This window comes from Meles meles, chromosome 17 (assembly GCF_922984935.1).
Source record: "Meles meles chromosome 17, mMelMel3.1 paternal haplotype, whole genome shotgun sequence".
In the NCBI taxonomy this organism is placed as follows: Eukaryota; Metazoa; Chordata; class Mammalia; order Carnivora; family Mustelidae; genus Meles; species Meles meles.
The window spans coordinates 40803906-40821220 of NC_060082.1; the positions used below are offsets into that span (position 1 = coordinate 40803906).

At 37.7% G+C, this 17315-nt stretch overlaps 1 protein-coding gene across 3 annotated transcripts in view; it reads right to left on the reverse strand.

The window, feature by feature from the left end:
- The window catches only part of ANKRD45 (ankyrin repeat domain 45), a 61431-nt gene that overhangs the window by 24697 nt on the left and 19419 nt on the right, over positions 1-17315 (reverse strand). For all 3 annotated transcript variants that reach the window (XR_006815714.1, XM_045983688.1, XM_045983687.1), the window contains one exon: positions 3746-3913. Coding sequence is in view for 2 of the 3 variants with exons in the window: in XM_045983688.1 (XP_045839644.1) it covers positions 3746-3913 (168 nt within the window). In the remaining variant the exon portion in view is untranslated. The remainder of the gene's footprint in view (positions 1-3745; positions 3914-17315) is intronic.

Genomic DNA, 17315 nt, shown 5'->3' on the forward strand with positions numbered 1-17315 from the left:
ACAATGGAGTATTATGCCTCCATCAGAAAGGACGAATACCCAACTTTTGTAGCAACATGGACAGGACTGGAAGAAATTATGCTGAGCGAAATAAGCAGAGAGAGTCAAGTATCATATGGTCTCACTTATTTGTGGAGCATAACAAATAACATGGAGGACATGGGGAGATGGAGAGGAGAGGGAGTTGAGGGAAACTGGAAGGGGAGATGAACCATGAGAGACTATGGACTCTGAAAAACAACCAGAGGGTTATGAAGGGGCGGCGGGAGGGGGTGGGGTGGGGTGGGAGGTTGAGGAACCAGGTGGTGGGTAATAGGGAGGGCACGTACTGCATGGAGCACTGGGTGTGATGCCAAAACAATGAACACTGTTATGCTGTAAATAAGCAAATAAAAATAAATAAATTAATTAAAAAAAAAAAAAAACGTGTTGAAAAATGCCAGAAAAACATGCCAGCTCTGTAACATACCTCCCATCAATATAAGGGGGAGGGAAAAAAAAGAACTTTTAAAACTTTTAAAGAACAATTCTTGAAACAATAATATATAACTCTATAGTCTTTAAAAGTAACAGAATAGTGCCTGCTCTGGGTTATTGTGGATTATTAAAAGTTTATGAGTCCACTTTCCAGACTTTCCTCCTTACTTCCATTCTCCCTCAGCACAACCCTACTCTTGCATCTCCAAAAATGTCTCTTCCATCATTTCAGAGTTCTGACCTGTCAACCAATTCCCTCTAAGAAAACACTGATACAAATTTCTTTTAATGAAAAGTCTCCAAAACTCAAAAATCCAAAGCAATTGATCTCTGATAGTGGAATTTTCAATAGTATGGAGGAGACCCTTTTTAGGGTAGGTATTGGAGTAGGCAGGCTTTAACAGGATGCCTGGAGGCCAGCAAAGGGGGAGTTATGGCTAGCGATTGGCAAAGTTAGAGACTTGTCCTGACAGCACTCCAATAGAAATGAAATGAAAACATGTTAGCCTAGTATTTCAGGGACTTACCTGGCTGTGATAACAGCAGTAGCATTTTTCAAGTGCTAATCACAGGCCTGCGGGAAGTGCTTTGTATTGTCTCATTTCATTCCTCACAATAACCCCCAAGAGGTAGGAACTCTTACTGGTTTCCTTTTCTGGGAAATAAAACTAAGGTATAAAGAATTTAAGTACCTCGTCCAAGGTCACATAGGTTTCAAAATGGAGACGCCAGTATTTGAACTCCAGCCAAGTACCTATGCACTTGAGCTTTTGCGATTCCATTTGTGCTGTAGCCCTCCTTTGCAAATTATAACTTGCTAATATTCTAGTAAGACAATCTCATCCCTGTCCCCCGATCCGCACTCTCATTCCCAGCCCTCAGGGTATGTTCACACCCTGTCCCCTTCTCCTGTATTAAAATCCCACCCATTCTCCAAGGCCCAGCTCCAGTCCAACATGCTCCAACTTCACCTTCTCTGACCACCCCATAGCATGGACCACATCCTCTGCTGATTTTAACCCTTCTTCGTAGGTTTTCTGATGTTTTTATGTCTATAGCTTATCCTCCCCCACCTAACAAATGTCCAGAGGGCAGGAACAACCAGGTGTACCTGCAACAATGCTATACTTGTAGTGGGCATTTAATAAAAGCTTGCTGAAAGCACAAATGCAAGAGAACCATGTGAAATGAATGCCAGGAACTTCACAAATACTAGTTTTTTAACCAATGTGTGTATACATTCATAATTACACAGTATTATCTCCCTGGAATCCCTAAGCTATGTTCTACATGGCTGTGCAAATGAATTAACCAAAAAAATCACTACAACTCAAACTCACACAAACCTTTTTGACCTTTGATTGCAGCATTAACATACATGCAGAAAAGTGCAAAATTATAAACCTACAGCTCAATAAACTTTCACAAATGAACACACCATGCACCAGATCAAGAAAAAGAACACTACATCCTAGCAATTCCCTTCCTGCCAGAAAGATAACTGCTATTCTGACTTCTGGCACTTTAATTTTCCCTGGAAAGTGATTTTAAATTATTATAACTGTATCTACCTGGGAAGGCAATATATGGTTCAAATATACCATTAAAAAAAGAAAAGGAATGGTCCACTCTGCCTAAGTCTCTCAGAAAATGGCCCTGAACATATAGCATACATATATCCTTATAAGAAATTATTGATGAAATTGTTAGAAATTAGTCAATCAACTAACTTCCAATATGTACAGTTTCTATTGAGTACAATGTTTGAGGTCAATAGCAAAATAGAAAAAAAAGCAGATTTCACACACTATCAGCAGCTGTGATTACATGTACAAATAAAACTTGATAAAAGCTGAAAATGCTTGAAAAACAAGACAGAGGATCATAGGGGAAGGGAGGGGAAAATGAAACAAGATGAAACCAGACAGGGAGACAAACCATGTGAGACTCTTAGTCTCAGGAAACAAACTGAGGGTTGTTGGAGTGGAGGGGGGTGGGAGGGATAGGGTGGCTGGGTGGTGGACATTGGGGGGTATGTGCTATGGTGAGTGCTGTGAATTGTGCAAAGCTGATGAATCACAGACCTGTACCCCTGAAACAAATAACACATTGTATGTTAACTTAAAAAAAAAAGACCTATATCTTTAAAAAAAAAAAAAAAAGACATGGTATATACACAATGGAATATTATTCAGCCTTTAAAAAAAAGAATGAAATCTTGCCATTTGCAATGACACGGATGGAGCTAGGAAATATTATTCTAAGTGAAATAAGTCAGAGAAAGACAAATACCATATGACTTCACTCCTATGTGGAATTTCACAAATGAAACAAATGAACAAAGGGAAGAAGAGGAGAGAGAGAGACAAACCAAAAAACGGACTCTTAACTATAGAGAACAAACTGATGGTTGCCAGAGAGGTGAGGGGGGAGAAGGATGAAACAGGTGATGGGGATGAAGGTGTGCACTTGCGATGAGCACTGGGTGTTGTATGGAGTGTTGGATCACTATATTGTGCACCTGAAACTAATACGACATATTAACAATACTGGAATTAAAAATTTTTTTTTAAAAGCTGAAAATGCTAATTATCTCTTGATTTGTTGATGGTATAACCTATAACTCAAGGGGAAAAAAATCCATCATTCAGTCCTTTTGCTACTGTCACCAGCTAGATCCCAAGAGCTGACCTTTACTACCCACTTGTGCTCACTAACCTCTGTCCCCTATTTTTCCTTAAGCACTTCTTGCCAGCTTATCTCTTAACTCAGGCAAATGGAAATGAAACTACCCCTTATGCATAGCAACTGCCCTGAGGCCTCCAACCAGCCCAGACTACCCAGACCAGTTAGAGCATAACCCATGTCTCGTGCCTGCACAGAAGGGCCATGGAGTGACCCCTAGAATAACCAACAACTATCTTTATCTCACTCTAATACTAAAATCTCCACCAGAGGAGGACATAAGCCTTGTTACATAACATACAATGTATGTATAGGCATGTTGTCTTAAGGCGCATGAGGGACCTGATACTCACCTGTACAAACAATGATGAGGATCCCCTTTCTAAATACACTAACCCTTAATAAAAGGAGCCCATGTACCCTTGCTTGGGGAGTCACAGCTTTGGAAGTTGTTCTCTTCGATATTTGCTGCAAATAAAAGTTTCGTTTATGTGACAACTCACCTGGGGTAGTTTCTATCTGTGACTTAACAAGGCGTGAGAACTCCTGCTACTTTGGTTACACTACCTTGGGGCTTCCTTACCTGCCCAGTCCAGGAATTCCACACACTCCGTCTGGGAATACCGAGCAGCAACATCTCGAGCTCTTTCTTCCCGGAAATTCAGTGCTTCTAGATCAACGTCCAACTCCACTAGTGCTTTCAAAGTTTCCAGACGGCCCCAGGCTGCAGCACAGTGTAAGAGTGTGTAACCTAACAAGAGAATGAAGATGGTCAGGTCAAATAGGCTACATTGTTTCAGGCTTGTTTTACTGAACAGAAGATCATAATGAAGATCAACTCTTGAACAATTACTGTGAGCGAGGCACTATTCTACATACTTTATACGTAGTAAACTCATTCAGTTCATTAAAACCTTGAGGTCAGAACTATTATAATCCCCACTTCACAGATAAGGGAACTGAGGCCCAGAGAAGTTAAGAAGGAAACTGAGGTCCAGAAGCTTGCCCAAGGAGTGCAGCCAGTGAATGATGGATGCAAGATACCAACACAGGTAGCCTTAACACAACTCTTGTTGAGTTGAGCTCTTCAACGCCTTTTAAAAAGGAAGACAGCAACCTCCCCAGAAGTAATCTATTTTGGAACACAATTAGACCCACAACTCTAGTCTAAGGGACTTTTAGCAAACTCTAATTATATGGGCATTATTGTTAATGCAATCATATAAATTATGATCACTGTGTATGCCTTTGGTTTGAATATTAATCATTTGAATTAAAACTGAAATCATGACCCACCAAATTAGAAAGCTGTTTTTTAGACTTGCCAAGGCAACTACTAGGAGGGTGATAAAAAGGGAGGCATAATTAAAATTTTTTCACACTGGTTTAAAACAATCAAGTCAACACTTCTTTGTTTTAACTTACCCACAGGATGTATTTATGACTCATTTAACTGGACAAAGAGGCATGTACTTCTAACACAAAAAGAACTGAGCAAAAGAACGAACAGATGTGTTGACTCTATTATGTACCAGGCACTTTATGTACTACTTACTACTTGATTCAACCCCTTCAAGAACCTCTGAGGTCTGTACTGTTAACCCCATTAAAAGACACAAAGGAAATGAAGGTCAGAGAGTTATCCTTTGCCCAAGGCCACGCTGGTAGTAAGTAGCCAAAGCAAAATTCAAACCCAGGTCTGTTGCCAAATAAAGGATTTGTAAGGAGTAGGAAACAGTACTTAAATGTTTGCCACTGAGTAGAATAGGGAAAAGAGAATCGTGATTCCTCCACTTCCTCCCAGAAACAACTTCTTGGCTCCCTACTTGCCACATTCCCACAATCCCAGGTCTGTTTTACATGAGGTTGTAAACTACCCTTGTCTTGAGGATATCATAAACTGAAGGGTTAATAAGGGAATCAAAAGGAGCATCAAGTGTACTACTCCAAGATCAGCCCAAATTGGAATTACCTCTCCTCTCTGGCCCAACTTTTTTTTTTAATATCACAGCAAATGAGAAATTTCAAAAATGAAGAGATAGAGACTGGCCCAAGAATTTCACTGTGCCTTTATCCTCTACCAAAAAAGAGAGAGAGAGAAAGAGAGAAGTACCCTGATATCACCCTCATTGTTCTTGCCTTCTGCCTGAAGATGGAAGTCTTCAATGAGCCAAAAAAGTCCAGAGCCCTGATTTGCTGGAGGTGGGAGACACTGCCCACAAACAAGACACTGCTAGCATGAGCAAGAGGCCATTCCAAATGAGTTCTGGCTCCTTATATTGCTGTTCTCAAGGCTGAAGTTATACACCACTGGTAACACCAATTTTTTTTTTCCTATTTAACATACATAGCTTAAAAACAAGAAAACAAGATTTCTAAACAGAGGTGTTTTTTTTTGTTTGTTTGTTTGTTTGTTTTTAAGATTTTATTTATTTATTTATTTGACAGAGAGAGAGATCACAAGTAGGCAGAGAGGCAGGCAGAGAGAGAGGAGGAAGCAGGCTCCCCGCGGAGCAGAGAGCCCGATGCGGGACTCGATCCCAGGACCCTGAGATCATGACCTGAGCCGAAGACAGCGGCTTAATCCACTGAGCCACCCAGGCGCCCCTCTAAACAGAGGTTTTTAACAAAAAATGTGGATATTTTAAAAACACGGTTACATGTTTTTTTCTCCTTGTTGGGGATGGTCTGTTTTCTAGAGAGAAACACACAGATCCTTGTAGTACATTAACCCCACTGCCTTCCCAGAAGAAGAAAAACATTTAAATAAGATGATTTCAAAAGTAACCTAAAGAGAAAGGGATTTTTCTAAAGTTCTCCCATAATGTTGGCAATGAGTGTCAGGTGAGGTATACAGAGGGCCACGTGACAGAAATCCCAGTAGGAAGAATGGTACCATAAATGGAATTGGGAAGGCTTGGGGTCAATTCTGAGAGAAAAAATAATCTCTTTGTGGAGGACTACTGGTTACTGAATCCAGAGTGAGTCAACTGAGCAGGTAGTTCATAGTAAGGCAAAAGATCAGACAGGAAAAGGAATCTTTTCCTCTATGTGGGCACCATCCTATGCAATTCGCAGCTATGAACTCATTACCATCCTATGAAGTGGGCGCTAGTGTGTTCTCCTTTATAAGAAAACAAAAGCATAGAGAAGATAAGTACTTTTCTCAAGGTTGCTGTAAGTTAGTGTAGGTATATGGTGAGGTCAAAGTCCAAGAACAGGGATGGCAAGTCAAAAACAAATAATAGGCCATGGAGCAAAAAACTCACCTATCTAGAATATTGCTCACCTGCCTCCCACCCCAGGACCAGACTCTTTGAATTCCCCAAATCATGTTTCATCCTCTACAACTTTACATATGCTGGTTTTTTCTGACCTGAAATAGTAATCACAGTAATGGAATAAAGTAATTCCAGTACAAATGTAATGTTTACTTCGTAGTAATACTGGTATTTTATAAAATGGAGTTCAGAATTAATTTTTTAATTTATTTTTTTAAAGATTTTATTTATTTATTTGACAGAGAGAGATCACAAGTAGGCAGAGAAGCAGGCAGAGAGAGAGGAGAAAGCAGGCTCCCCACTGAGCAGAGAGCCCAATGCAGGACTCTATCCCAGGACCCTGAGATCATGACCTGAGCTGAAGGCAGAGGCTTAACCCACTGAGCCACCCAGGTGCCCCGAGAATTCATTTTTTAAATTTGTGAAACTATTTAATACACTTTAATGTTAATACATTTATGAAAATGTACAAACAAAAGATATCCAAAAAAGCCTAAGTATAAAATAGAAATGTTAAGAATAGATTTTCATTTTCATTCTATAAGCCATAAAAATTGTCAGATAAAACTGACAAAAATTGGGACACCTAGGTGGCTCAGTCAGTGAACCATCTGCCTTCGGCTCAGGACATGATCCAAGGATCCTGGGATCCAGTTCCACATCATGCTCTTTGTTCCGGGGAGCCTGCTTCTCCCTCTGCCTGCCGCTCCCCCTGCTTGTGCTCTCTTACAAATAAATAAAATCTTAAAACACACACACACACACACACACACACAAATTAAGAGTAAAAAAAAAACACTACAAAAATAAAGAAATGTAATTAATTAATCATGAAAATTTCAAATGAAACATTAATTTTTCTAAGTGTATCAATGGTATCACCAAGACATTTTTGGTCAATTTTTATTTTAGCTATTACAGTTTTTCTCATTCAATATTAGTTGGAAGTGGTTATAAACTAATTTCAAGTATGTTAATTTTTTAAAAGATTTTACTTATTTGAGAGAGAGCACAAGAGCAGGGTCATGGGCAGAGGGAGAAGCAGACTCCCCACTGAGCAGGAAGTCTGATGCCAGGCTTGATCCCAGAGGCAAAACAACATGCTACTACTAAACATGGAATGTGTCAACTAGGAAATCAAAGAAGAAATTTTAAAAATACATGGGAACAAATGAAATTGAATATATAACTGTTCCAAACCTTTGGGATACAACAAAAGTGGTCACAAGAGGGAAGTATATAGCCATACTGACCTATCCCAAGAAGCAAGAAAAATCTCAAACAATCCAACCTTACACCTTAGGGAACTAGAAAAAGAACAACAAACGAACCCCAAAGCCAGCAGGAGGAAGGAAATAGTAAAGATTATAGCAGGTAAATGATATAGAAACTAAAAAAACCAATAGAACAGATCAATGAAACCAGGATCTGGTTCTTTGAAAAAATTAATAAAATTGATAAACCTCTAGCCAGATTTACCAAAAAGAAAAGGACTAAAATAAATAAAGTCACAAATGAAAGAGGAGAAATAATAACCAACACCACAGAAATACAAGTAATTATGAGAAGATAATGAAAAACTATATGCCAACAAATTGGACAACCTGGGAGAAGTGGACCAATTCCTAGAAACATATAAACTACCAAAAATGAAACAAGAAGAAATAGAAAAGTTGAACAGACTGATAACCAACAAAGAAAATGAATCAGTAATAAAAATCTTCCACCAAACAAAACCTGAGGACCAGATGGCTTCACAGGTGAATTTTACCATTTAAAGAGTTAATACCTATTCTCAAACTATTCCAAAAAACAGAAATGGAAGGAAAACTTCTAAATTCATTCTACGAGGCCAGCATTACCCTGATACCCAAACCAGATAAGATTTCACCAAAAAAGAAAACTACAAGCTAATACCCCTGATGAACACAGATGTAAAAATTCTCAACAAAATACTAGCAAACCAAATCTGACAGTACATTAAAAGATTTACTCACCAGAATCAAGTGGGACTTATGCCTGGGCTGCAAGAGTGGTTCAATATTCACAAATCAATCAATGTGATACACCATACTAATAAAAGAAAGGATAAGAACCATATGACCCTTTCAATAGAGGCAGAAAAGCATTTGACAAAGTACAACATCCATTCGTGATAAAAACTCTCAACTAAGTAGAGTTAGAGGGAACATACCTCAATATATTAAGAACCATATAAGAAAAACCCACAGAGGGAGAAACTATGAGAGTCTCAATCTCAGGATTGCTAGGGTTGCTAGGGAGGGGGCAGGGAGGTATAGGGTGGCTGGGTTATGGACAATGGGGAGGGTATGTGCTATGGTGAGTGCTGTGAAATGTGTAAGACTGATGATTCACAGACCTGTACCCTGAAGCAAATAATACATTATATGTTAATAAGGAAAGAAAAACCCTAACTAATATCATTCCCAATGGGAAAATGGAGAGCTTTTTCTCTATGGTTAGGAACAAAACAGGGATATCCACTGTTACTCAACAAAAATAAATGAAAGGCATCCAAATTGGCACAAAAGAAGGCAAACTTTCACTGTTTGCAGATGAATGATATTCTATATAGATGACATGATACTCTATACTCTATGTAGAAAACCCAAAAGACTCCACCAAAAAACTGCTAGAACTGATACACAAATTCTGTAAAGTCACAGGATACAAAACAACATACAGAAATCTGTTGCATTTCTATACAGCAATAATGAAGGACCGGAAAAAGAAATCAAGGAACTAATCCCATTGTAATTGTACCAAAACTGTGAGATACCTAGGAATAAACCTAACCAAAGAGGTAAAAGGCCAGTACTCTGAACTATAAAAACTATAAAACACTAATGAAAGAAATTGAAGATGACACAAAGAAGTGGAAAGACACTGCTTGCTCATGGGTTGGAAAAACCAATATTGTTAAAATGTCTATACCACCCAAAACCATCTACACATTTAAAGCAATCCCTACCAAAATACCAAAATCATTTTTCACAGAGCTAGAACCAATAATCCTAAAGTTTGTATGGAACCACAAAAGAACCCAAATAGCTAAAGCGACCTTGAAAAAGAAAAGCAAAGCTGGAGGCATTACAGTTCTGGAGTTCAGGTTATATTACAAAGCTGTAGTGATCAAAACAGTGTGGGGCGCCTGGGTGGCTCAGTGGGTTAAGCCTCCGCCTTCCGCTCGGGTCATGATCTCAGGTTCCTGGAATCAAGCACCGCATCAGGCTCTCTGCTCAGCAGGGAGCCTGCTTCCTCCTCTCTCTCTGCCTGCCTCTTGCCTACTTGTGATCTCTGTTGGTCAAATAAATAAATAAAATCTAACAAACAAACAAACAAAACCCAGTATGGTACCGGCACAAAAATCAACACATAGATGAATAAAACAGAACAGAAAACCCAAAAATGAACCCACAGTATATGGGCAATTAATTTGCAGGAATGAATAAATGTTCAAGTGGAAAAGCCACGCTTTTCAACAAATGGTGCTGGGAAAACTGGATAGCAACATGCAAAAGAATGAAAACTAGGCCACTTTCTTACACCATATGCAAATACTAAATTTTTTTTATCTTAAAGATTTTATTTATTCGTCAGAGAGACAGAGAGAGCACAAGCAGGCAGACTGGCAGGCAGAGGCAGAGAGAGAAGCAGGCACCCCGCTGAGCAAGGAGCCCGATATGGGTCTCAATCCCAGGACCCTGGGATCATAACCTGAGCCGAAGGCAGCAGCTTAACCAACCAAACCACCGAGGTGTCCCCAGATGTGAAAATTTTTATCAATCTAACAAGTGAGTAGTGATAGCTCATTGTTTAAATTTGCATTTTTAATAGTGAAGTTGACATTTTATGTACTTATTGGCCATGAACATTTCTCTTCCATGAATTGATCGCTTGTTCCTATCCTTTTTCTATTTTTCTACTGGGTTCAATTATTCTTATTAATTAGTAGACGATCTTAAGTAGATACGTCCTTTGTGGGTTGAAAAGATATTACAAATATGCTCCTGTAGACTGTGTGTTATCTTGGCACTTTGTTTATAGTATCTTTTGTATAGAATTTTAAATTTATATATATAAAATATATATCTCTTTTGATGGTTTTGTTCTTATGGCTTCTTTTAAGATATTGAGTAATATCTCAAGAATATAACAGTCCTCCTCTATCTTTCACAAAGTTTGAAGCTTTTTCTTTTCACATTCACATCTTGCAGAAACCTGTATCTGATTTTTGTGCACGGTATAATGTAGGTATCTAATTTTTTTCCAAATTAATAACCACCGTTCTCCACACATTAAATATTTCATCATTTCCCCACTGAATTAAGGGTCAGCTTCTTAGTTCCTATTTTTAAAAAAACCTAATGTGATATTAACTAAATTGATAAATTAATTTGGAAGTAAGTTGCCACCTTTATGATATTCAATCTCACTGTGTAAAACATACACAATTTGGGTCTTCTTTGATGTAACTTAGTAATGTTTTAAACATTTTGCCAATAAATGTCTTGCAATTCTTTTGTCAGATTTAGTCCTAATTTCTATATGGTTTCACTGTGAATAAGATTTGTATTTTTATTACATTTCCTTTTTTCTTTTCTACTTCAGTTCAGTTATTTTATGTTATTTATATATGTTATTTTTAAATATATATATATTCATGCTATGTGATAGTGGTATTTACACATTTGGGTCTTTAAAACATATTTTGCTTACATGTCACCACCCTACTATATATAATTTTGTAATATGTTTAATTCTTATTTTTCTTGCCTCAATGTTTATTTAAATTAAAAAAATCAGAAGACATAAAGAACTTTAAAAATTCATCAGAAGGTAGGGGCGCCTGGGTGGCTCAGTGGGTTAAGCCTCTGCCTTCGGCTCAGGTCATGATCTCAGGGTCCTGGGATCGAGCCCCGCATCCGGCTCTCTGCTCTGCGGGGAGCCTGCTTCCTCCTCTCTCTCTGCCTGCCTCTCTGCCTACTTGTGATTTCTCTCTGTCAAATAAATAAAAAATATAAAAAAAAAAATTCATCAGAAGGTAGATCACAAGGTGAAGAGATGAGTTTGTGACATTATTGAGGATGTAAGAAAAAATAAGCAACTGTCTACTACAATACATTTTACTTCTGATATTACACTATCAAGTTCGCATTTGGATACTTCCAAGAAATTTCTCAAAACAAATGCTTCTTTATTACATTTCCTGATTGTTGATGGTACACAGAAAGCTACTGATCTGGGGTATTGATCTTATGTCCATATTCTTGCTATATTAAATTCTGTTAGTACTAATAGTGGATTCCTTTGGATTTATATCTGTATCCCTATGAATAATGAGAGTTTTATTTCTTCCAATCAAATCCTTATATCCAGCAGTTTGCTGGTGAATGTTTACCACTAGTTCTCTGGGGGAAAATCACTGATTTGTACCATTAGCAATTTCCATGATATATACTCTTAAGATGGCCAACCTCAACCTACCAAAGTGATGTCAACCAATTTACAAAACCCCTAAAATTTCAACAATCAGCTGGCAAGAGCTTGTAAAAGCCGGATCCAGCACAGTACTGTGTTATGTCTCTTATTTATTTTTCTTATCTTACTGCCCTTACAAATCTCTAGGACTCCCACTCTAACCATTAATAAAAGCCATGATAGGGACACCTGGTGGCTCAGTTGGTTAAGTGTCTGCCTTTGGCTCAGGTCATGATCCCAGGGTCCTGGGATCAAGTCCCACATAGGGCTCCTTGCTTGGCAGGGACCCTGCTTCCCCCTCTGCCTGCGTCTCCCCCTTCTTGTGCACGCTCTCTCTCTCACACAAATAAATAAAATATTTTTTTAAAAAGTCATGATAGTGAATATCATAGCTTTGTTTCTGACTTTTTTTTTTTTTTGAGAGATTTTACTGATTTATTTGAGAGAGAGACAGAGATAGCAAGAGAGATAGTGAGAAAGAGCACAAGCTGGGAGGAAAGGGAGAAAACCACCCTACTTAAGCAGGGAGCAGGTCACCTCATACAGGACTCCATCTCATGATCTGAGCCAAAGGCAGACACTTAACCTACTGAGCCATCCAGGCACCCTTCATTTCTGACTTTAAAGAATGTTTCTAAAGATTCAATTCTGAGGTGCCTGGGTGGCTGAGGTTAAGTGTCCGACTCTTGATCTCAGCTCACGTCTTGATCTCAGGGTCATGAGTTCAAGCCCCACATTGGGCTTCATGCCCTACTTTTAAAAAATTAATAAATAAAAAATAAAGATTCAATACAAGGTATTTTGCTTCAGGTTTTTGATAGAGAGCCTGAATTAAGGAAGGTTTCTTCTATCTCTATTTCCCTAAGAGCATTCATCGTGGCTGAATGCAAGATTTTTTTCAAAAGACTGTCTGCATCTTTTGAAATTATCATATGCTTTTGTTCATTCAGTTTTTTAATGTAGTCACTTACACTAATCTTTTTTTAAAAAGATTTTATTTATTTGACAGAGAGATAGAGCCAAGTAGGCACAAGTAGGCAGAATAGCAGACAGTGGGAGAGGGAGAAGCAGGCTCCCCACTGAGCAGGGAGCCCAATGGGGGACTCAATCCCAGGACCCTGGGATCCTACTGAGCCACCCAGGCGCCCCACTAATCTTTTTCCTAATATTAAATCAACCTCTCCTTAATGGGATAAACCCAACCTAGTATCTTACATTTTATAAAATACAATCTTAGATTTAATTTGTTAATATTTTATTTAAGATGTTTGCATCTTTGTTATTAAATGAGACTGGCCTATAATTTTCCTTTCTACTACTGTCCTTAACTCATTTTGCTATAAAAGTTGTTTCTCTCATAAGTTAAGCAGTTTTACAACTCTCTTTATATTCTGTGAGCACTGTAAAAATTAGAGATTACCTTTTCCCTAAAAGTGCAGTAAATCTTACCTTTTAAAACGGCTGAGCCCAGAGTTAGGTGGGGGTGGGGGAGAGATGCCTATTTTTATTACTTATTTTTTTTTCAAAATAACCATTGATATAGTCAAGATTTCTATTTTTTTCTTGAATTAATTCTGGTAATTTATACTTTATAAGAAAATTGTCCATTTCATCCAACTTTTCAAATGTATTATCATAAAATTATTTATAATATTTTTTAATGAATTTTTCAAATTTTAATTTAAATTTTAGTTAGTTAACATATAGTGTAATATTGGTTTCAGGAGTGGAATTCAGTGATTCATCACTTATAGATAATATCCAAGGCTCATCACAAGTGCACTCCTTAATACCCATCACCCACCTCCCTCCATCAATCCTCAGTTTGTTCTCTATGGTTAAGGGTCTCTTATGGTTTGTTTGTTTCTCTCTTTCTCCCCCCTTCCCTTTTGTTCATCTGTTTTGTTTCTTAAATTCCATGAGTGAAATCATATGGTATTATCTTTCTCTGACTTATTTCTCTTAGCATAATACACTCTAGCTCCATTCACATCATTGCAAATGGCAAGACTTCATCCTTTTTGGTGGCTGAGTGGTATTCCATTGCATGTATATACATACACACACACGCACACACGCACACACACTCCACATCCTCTTTATTCATTCATCAGTCTATGGATGTAATTATTTTTTTTAAAGATTTTATTTGAGAGAGAGAGAATGAGAGAGAGCATGAGAGGAGAGAGGGTTAGAGGGAGAACAGACTCCCTGCTGAGCAGGGAGCCTGATGATGCAGCACTCAATCCTGGGACTCCAGGATCATGACCTGAGCCAAAGGCAGTTGCTCAACTGAGGCACCCAGGCACCTGGATGTAATGATTTTTTAAGTCTTAGTTTTTACTGTGTGTATTCTCCACCCTTTAAAATTCTAAATATTATTTATGCTTTCCACCTCTCTGATATTATCAAATACCAAAAATTATCAAATATTATCAAAGGTTTATCAACTCTGTCTTTTTCACTAAACCAGATTTGGTTTTATTGATCCTTTCTATTGTTTCTTTATTTTCAATGTCATTACTTCACTTCTACTTTTTTCTATTTTTCTTCTACTTTCTTTGGACTACTCAGTTGTTCCTTATTTTCTTTTTTTTTTTTTTAAGATTTTATTTATTTATTTGACAGAGAGAGATCACAAGTAGGCAGAGAGGCAGGCAGAGTGAGAGGAGGAAGCAGGCTGCCCACTGAGCAGGAAGCCCGACGTGGGGCTCGATCCCAAGACCCTGGGATCATGACCTGAGCCGAAGTCAGAGGCTTTAACCCACTGAGCCACCCAGGCGCCCCTGTTCTTTATTTTCTAACTTGAGTTAAATGTCTTGCTTTCGATTTTCAATGTTTCTTATATTCTAATATATGTATTAAGTTAGAATTTTAATTAGTTTTATTCCACAGGTCTGACATAAAGTGATCATGCTATCATTTAAATATTTCATAAGTTCTAGTGTATCTTCTATAACAAACAGATGATTGAAAGTATGCTTTTGTTTCCAAAATTACAGGGGATTTTCAGTTATCTTTTTGTTACTATTTTCTAATCTTACTTTATTGTGGTCAGAGAATGAAGACTGCATGCTGTAGATCCTTTGATATTTGTTGAGACTTTATGGACTTACTTGTGATCAATATTTTTAAATATTCCATGTGACCATGAAGAAAATGTATATTCTCTATTTCCTGTAGGTCATTATTTTCTTTTATTTTCTGTAATGACCATGTAATATATTTGCAATTGAAAAAAAAAGTGACTGAATAAAAAGAGCTAATTAGATCATGACTGCAAAACTAAAAAATCTTCAAAGGAAAGAGATAACAATATTATTAAGTAATTACTGTATATCACTTTACTATGTGCCAACTATATGATAAGATATTTATATTTACTATCTTATTTAATCCTTACAACATCCTGTAAGGAAAATACAACTATTACTTCCATTTTTCAGATGAAGAAACAGAAGCACACAAAGATTAGGTAACTTACCCAAGTCATATAACTAATTAAGAGTGAAGTCTGTGGGAGTGCCTGGGTGGCTCAGCTGCTTAAGCATCTGACTTTTGATTTCAGCCTAGGTTGTGATCTCGGGGTCATGAGATCAAACACAGCAGTGGGTTCTGTGCTGAGTGTGGAGCCTGCTTAAGGTTCTCTCTCTCCAAGGGACAGAAGGTTTAACTGAACAAATTATAGCTGAGAACTTCCTTAATCTGGAGAAGGAAACAGGCATTCAAGGCCAGGAGACACAGAGAACATCCCTCAAAATCAATAAAAATAGGTCAAAACCTTGACATATAGTAGTAAAGCTTGCATAGTTCAAAGATAAAGAGAAAATCCTGAAAGTAGCTCAGAACAAGAGGTCCTTAACCTGCAAGGGTAGAAACCTAAGACTGGCCTGTGTACAGGCCTGTGTACAGAGGTAGGCCTGTGTACAGAGACCTGGCAGGCCAGAAAGGACTGGCAAAATATACTCAATGTGCTAAACAGGAAAAATACGCAGCCCAGAATACTTTATCCAGAAAGGCTGTCATTCGGAATAGAAGGAGAGATAAAGAGGTTCCAGGACGAACAGAAACTAAAGGAATTTGTGAACATTAAACCAGCCCTGCAAGAAATATTAAAGGGGATACCTTCAGTGGAGAGAGAGACCAAAATTAACAAAGACCAGAAAGGAACACGGACAATCTACAGGAACAGTGCATTACAGATAACACAATGGCACTAACTTCGTATCGTTCAATAATTATTCTGAACGTAAATGGACTAAATGCTCTAATCAAAATACACAGGGTATCAGAATGGATTAAAAAAAAACAACCCAAGACCATCTTATATGCTGCTTACAAGAGACTCATGTTAGACCTAAAGACACCTCCAAATTGAAAGTGAGGGGGTAGAGAACCATTTATCATGCCAATGGACATCAAAAGAAAGCTGGAGTAGCCATCTGTATAGATTTTAAACCAAAGACTAATAAGCGATGAAGAAGGATACTATATCATAAGTGCCTATCCAACAAGAAGATCTAACAATTGTAAATATTTATGCCCCTAACTTGGGAGCAGCCAAATATATAAATCAATTAATAACAAAATTAAAGAAATTCATTGATAATAATATAATAATAGTAGGGGACTTTAACACCTCATTTACAGCAACGGACAGAACATCTAAACAGAAGATCAACAAGGAAACAAGGGCTCTGAATGACACACTGGACCAGATGGACTTAACAGATATATTCTGTTACATATATTCAGAGTATTTCATCCTAAAGCAGTAGAGTACATGTTCTTCTCAAGTGCACAGGGAACATTCTCCAGAATAGATCACATACTGAGTCACAAATCAGATCTCAACCAGTATAAAAAAGACTGAAATTATACCATGCAAATTTTCAGACCACAATACTTTAAAATTTGAAGTCAACTACAAGACAAAATTTGGAAGGACCACAAATAAATGGGGATTAAAGAGTATCCTACTAAAGAATGAATGGGTCAACCAGGATCCATGGGTGCAAATGAAAATGAAAACACGACAGCTCAGAACTTTTGGGATGCAACAAAGGTGGTCCTAAGAGAGAACTATATTGCAATACAGGCCTTTCTCAGAAAATAAGATAAGTCTCAAATATACAACTTAACATTACATCTAGAGCTGGAAAAAGAACAGCGTATAAAGCCTAAATCCAGCAGGAGAAGAGATATAATAAAGCTAGAGCAGAAATCAATGACATAGAAATAAAAAAATAATAGGACAGATCAAAAAACTAGGATCTGATTCCTTGAAAGAATTAATAAGATCAATAAAATCCAGGGTGACTGGATGGCTCAGTCGGTTAAGTGCCTGCTTTCAGTTCAGGTCATGATCCC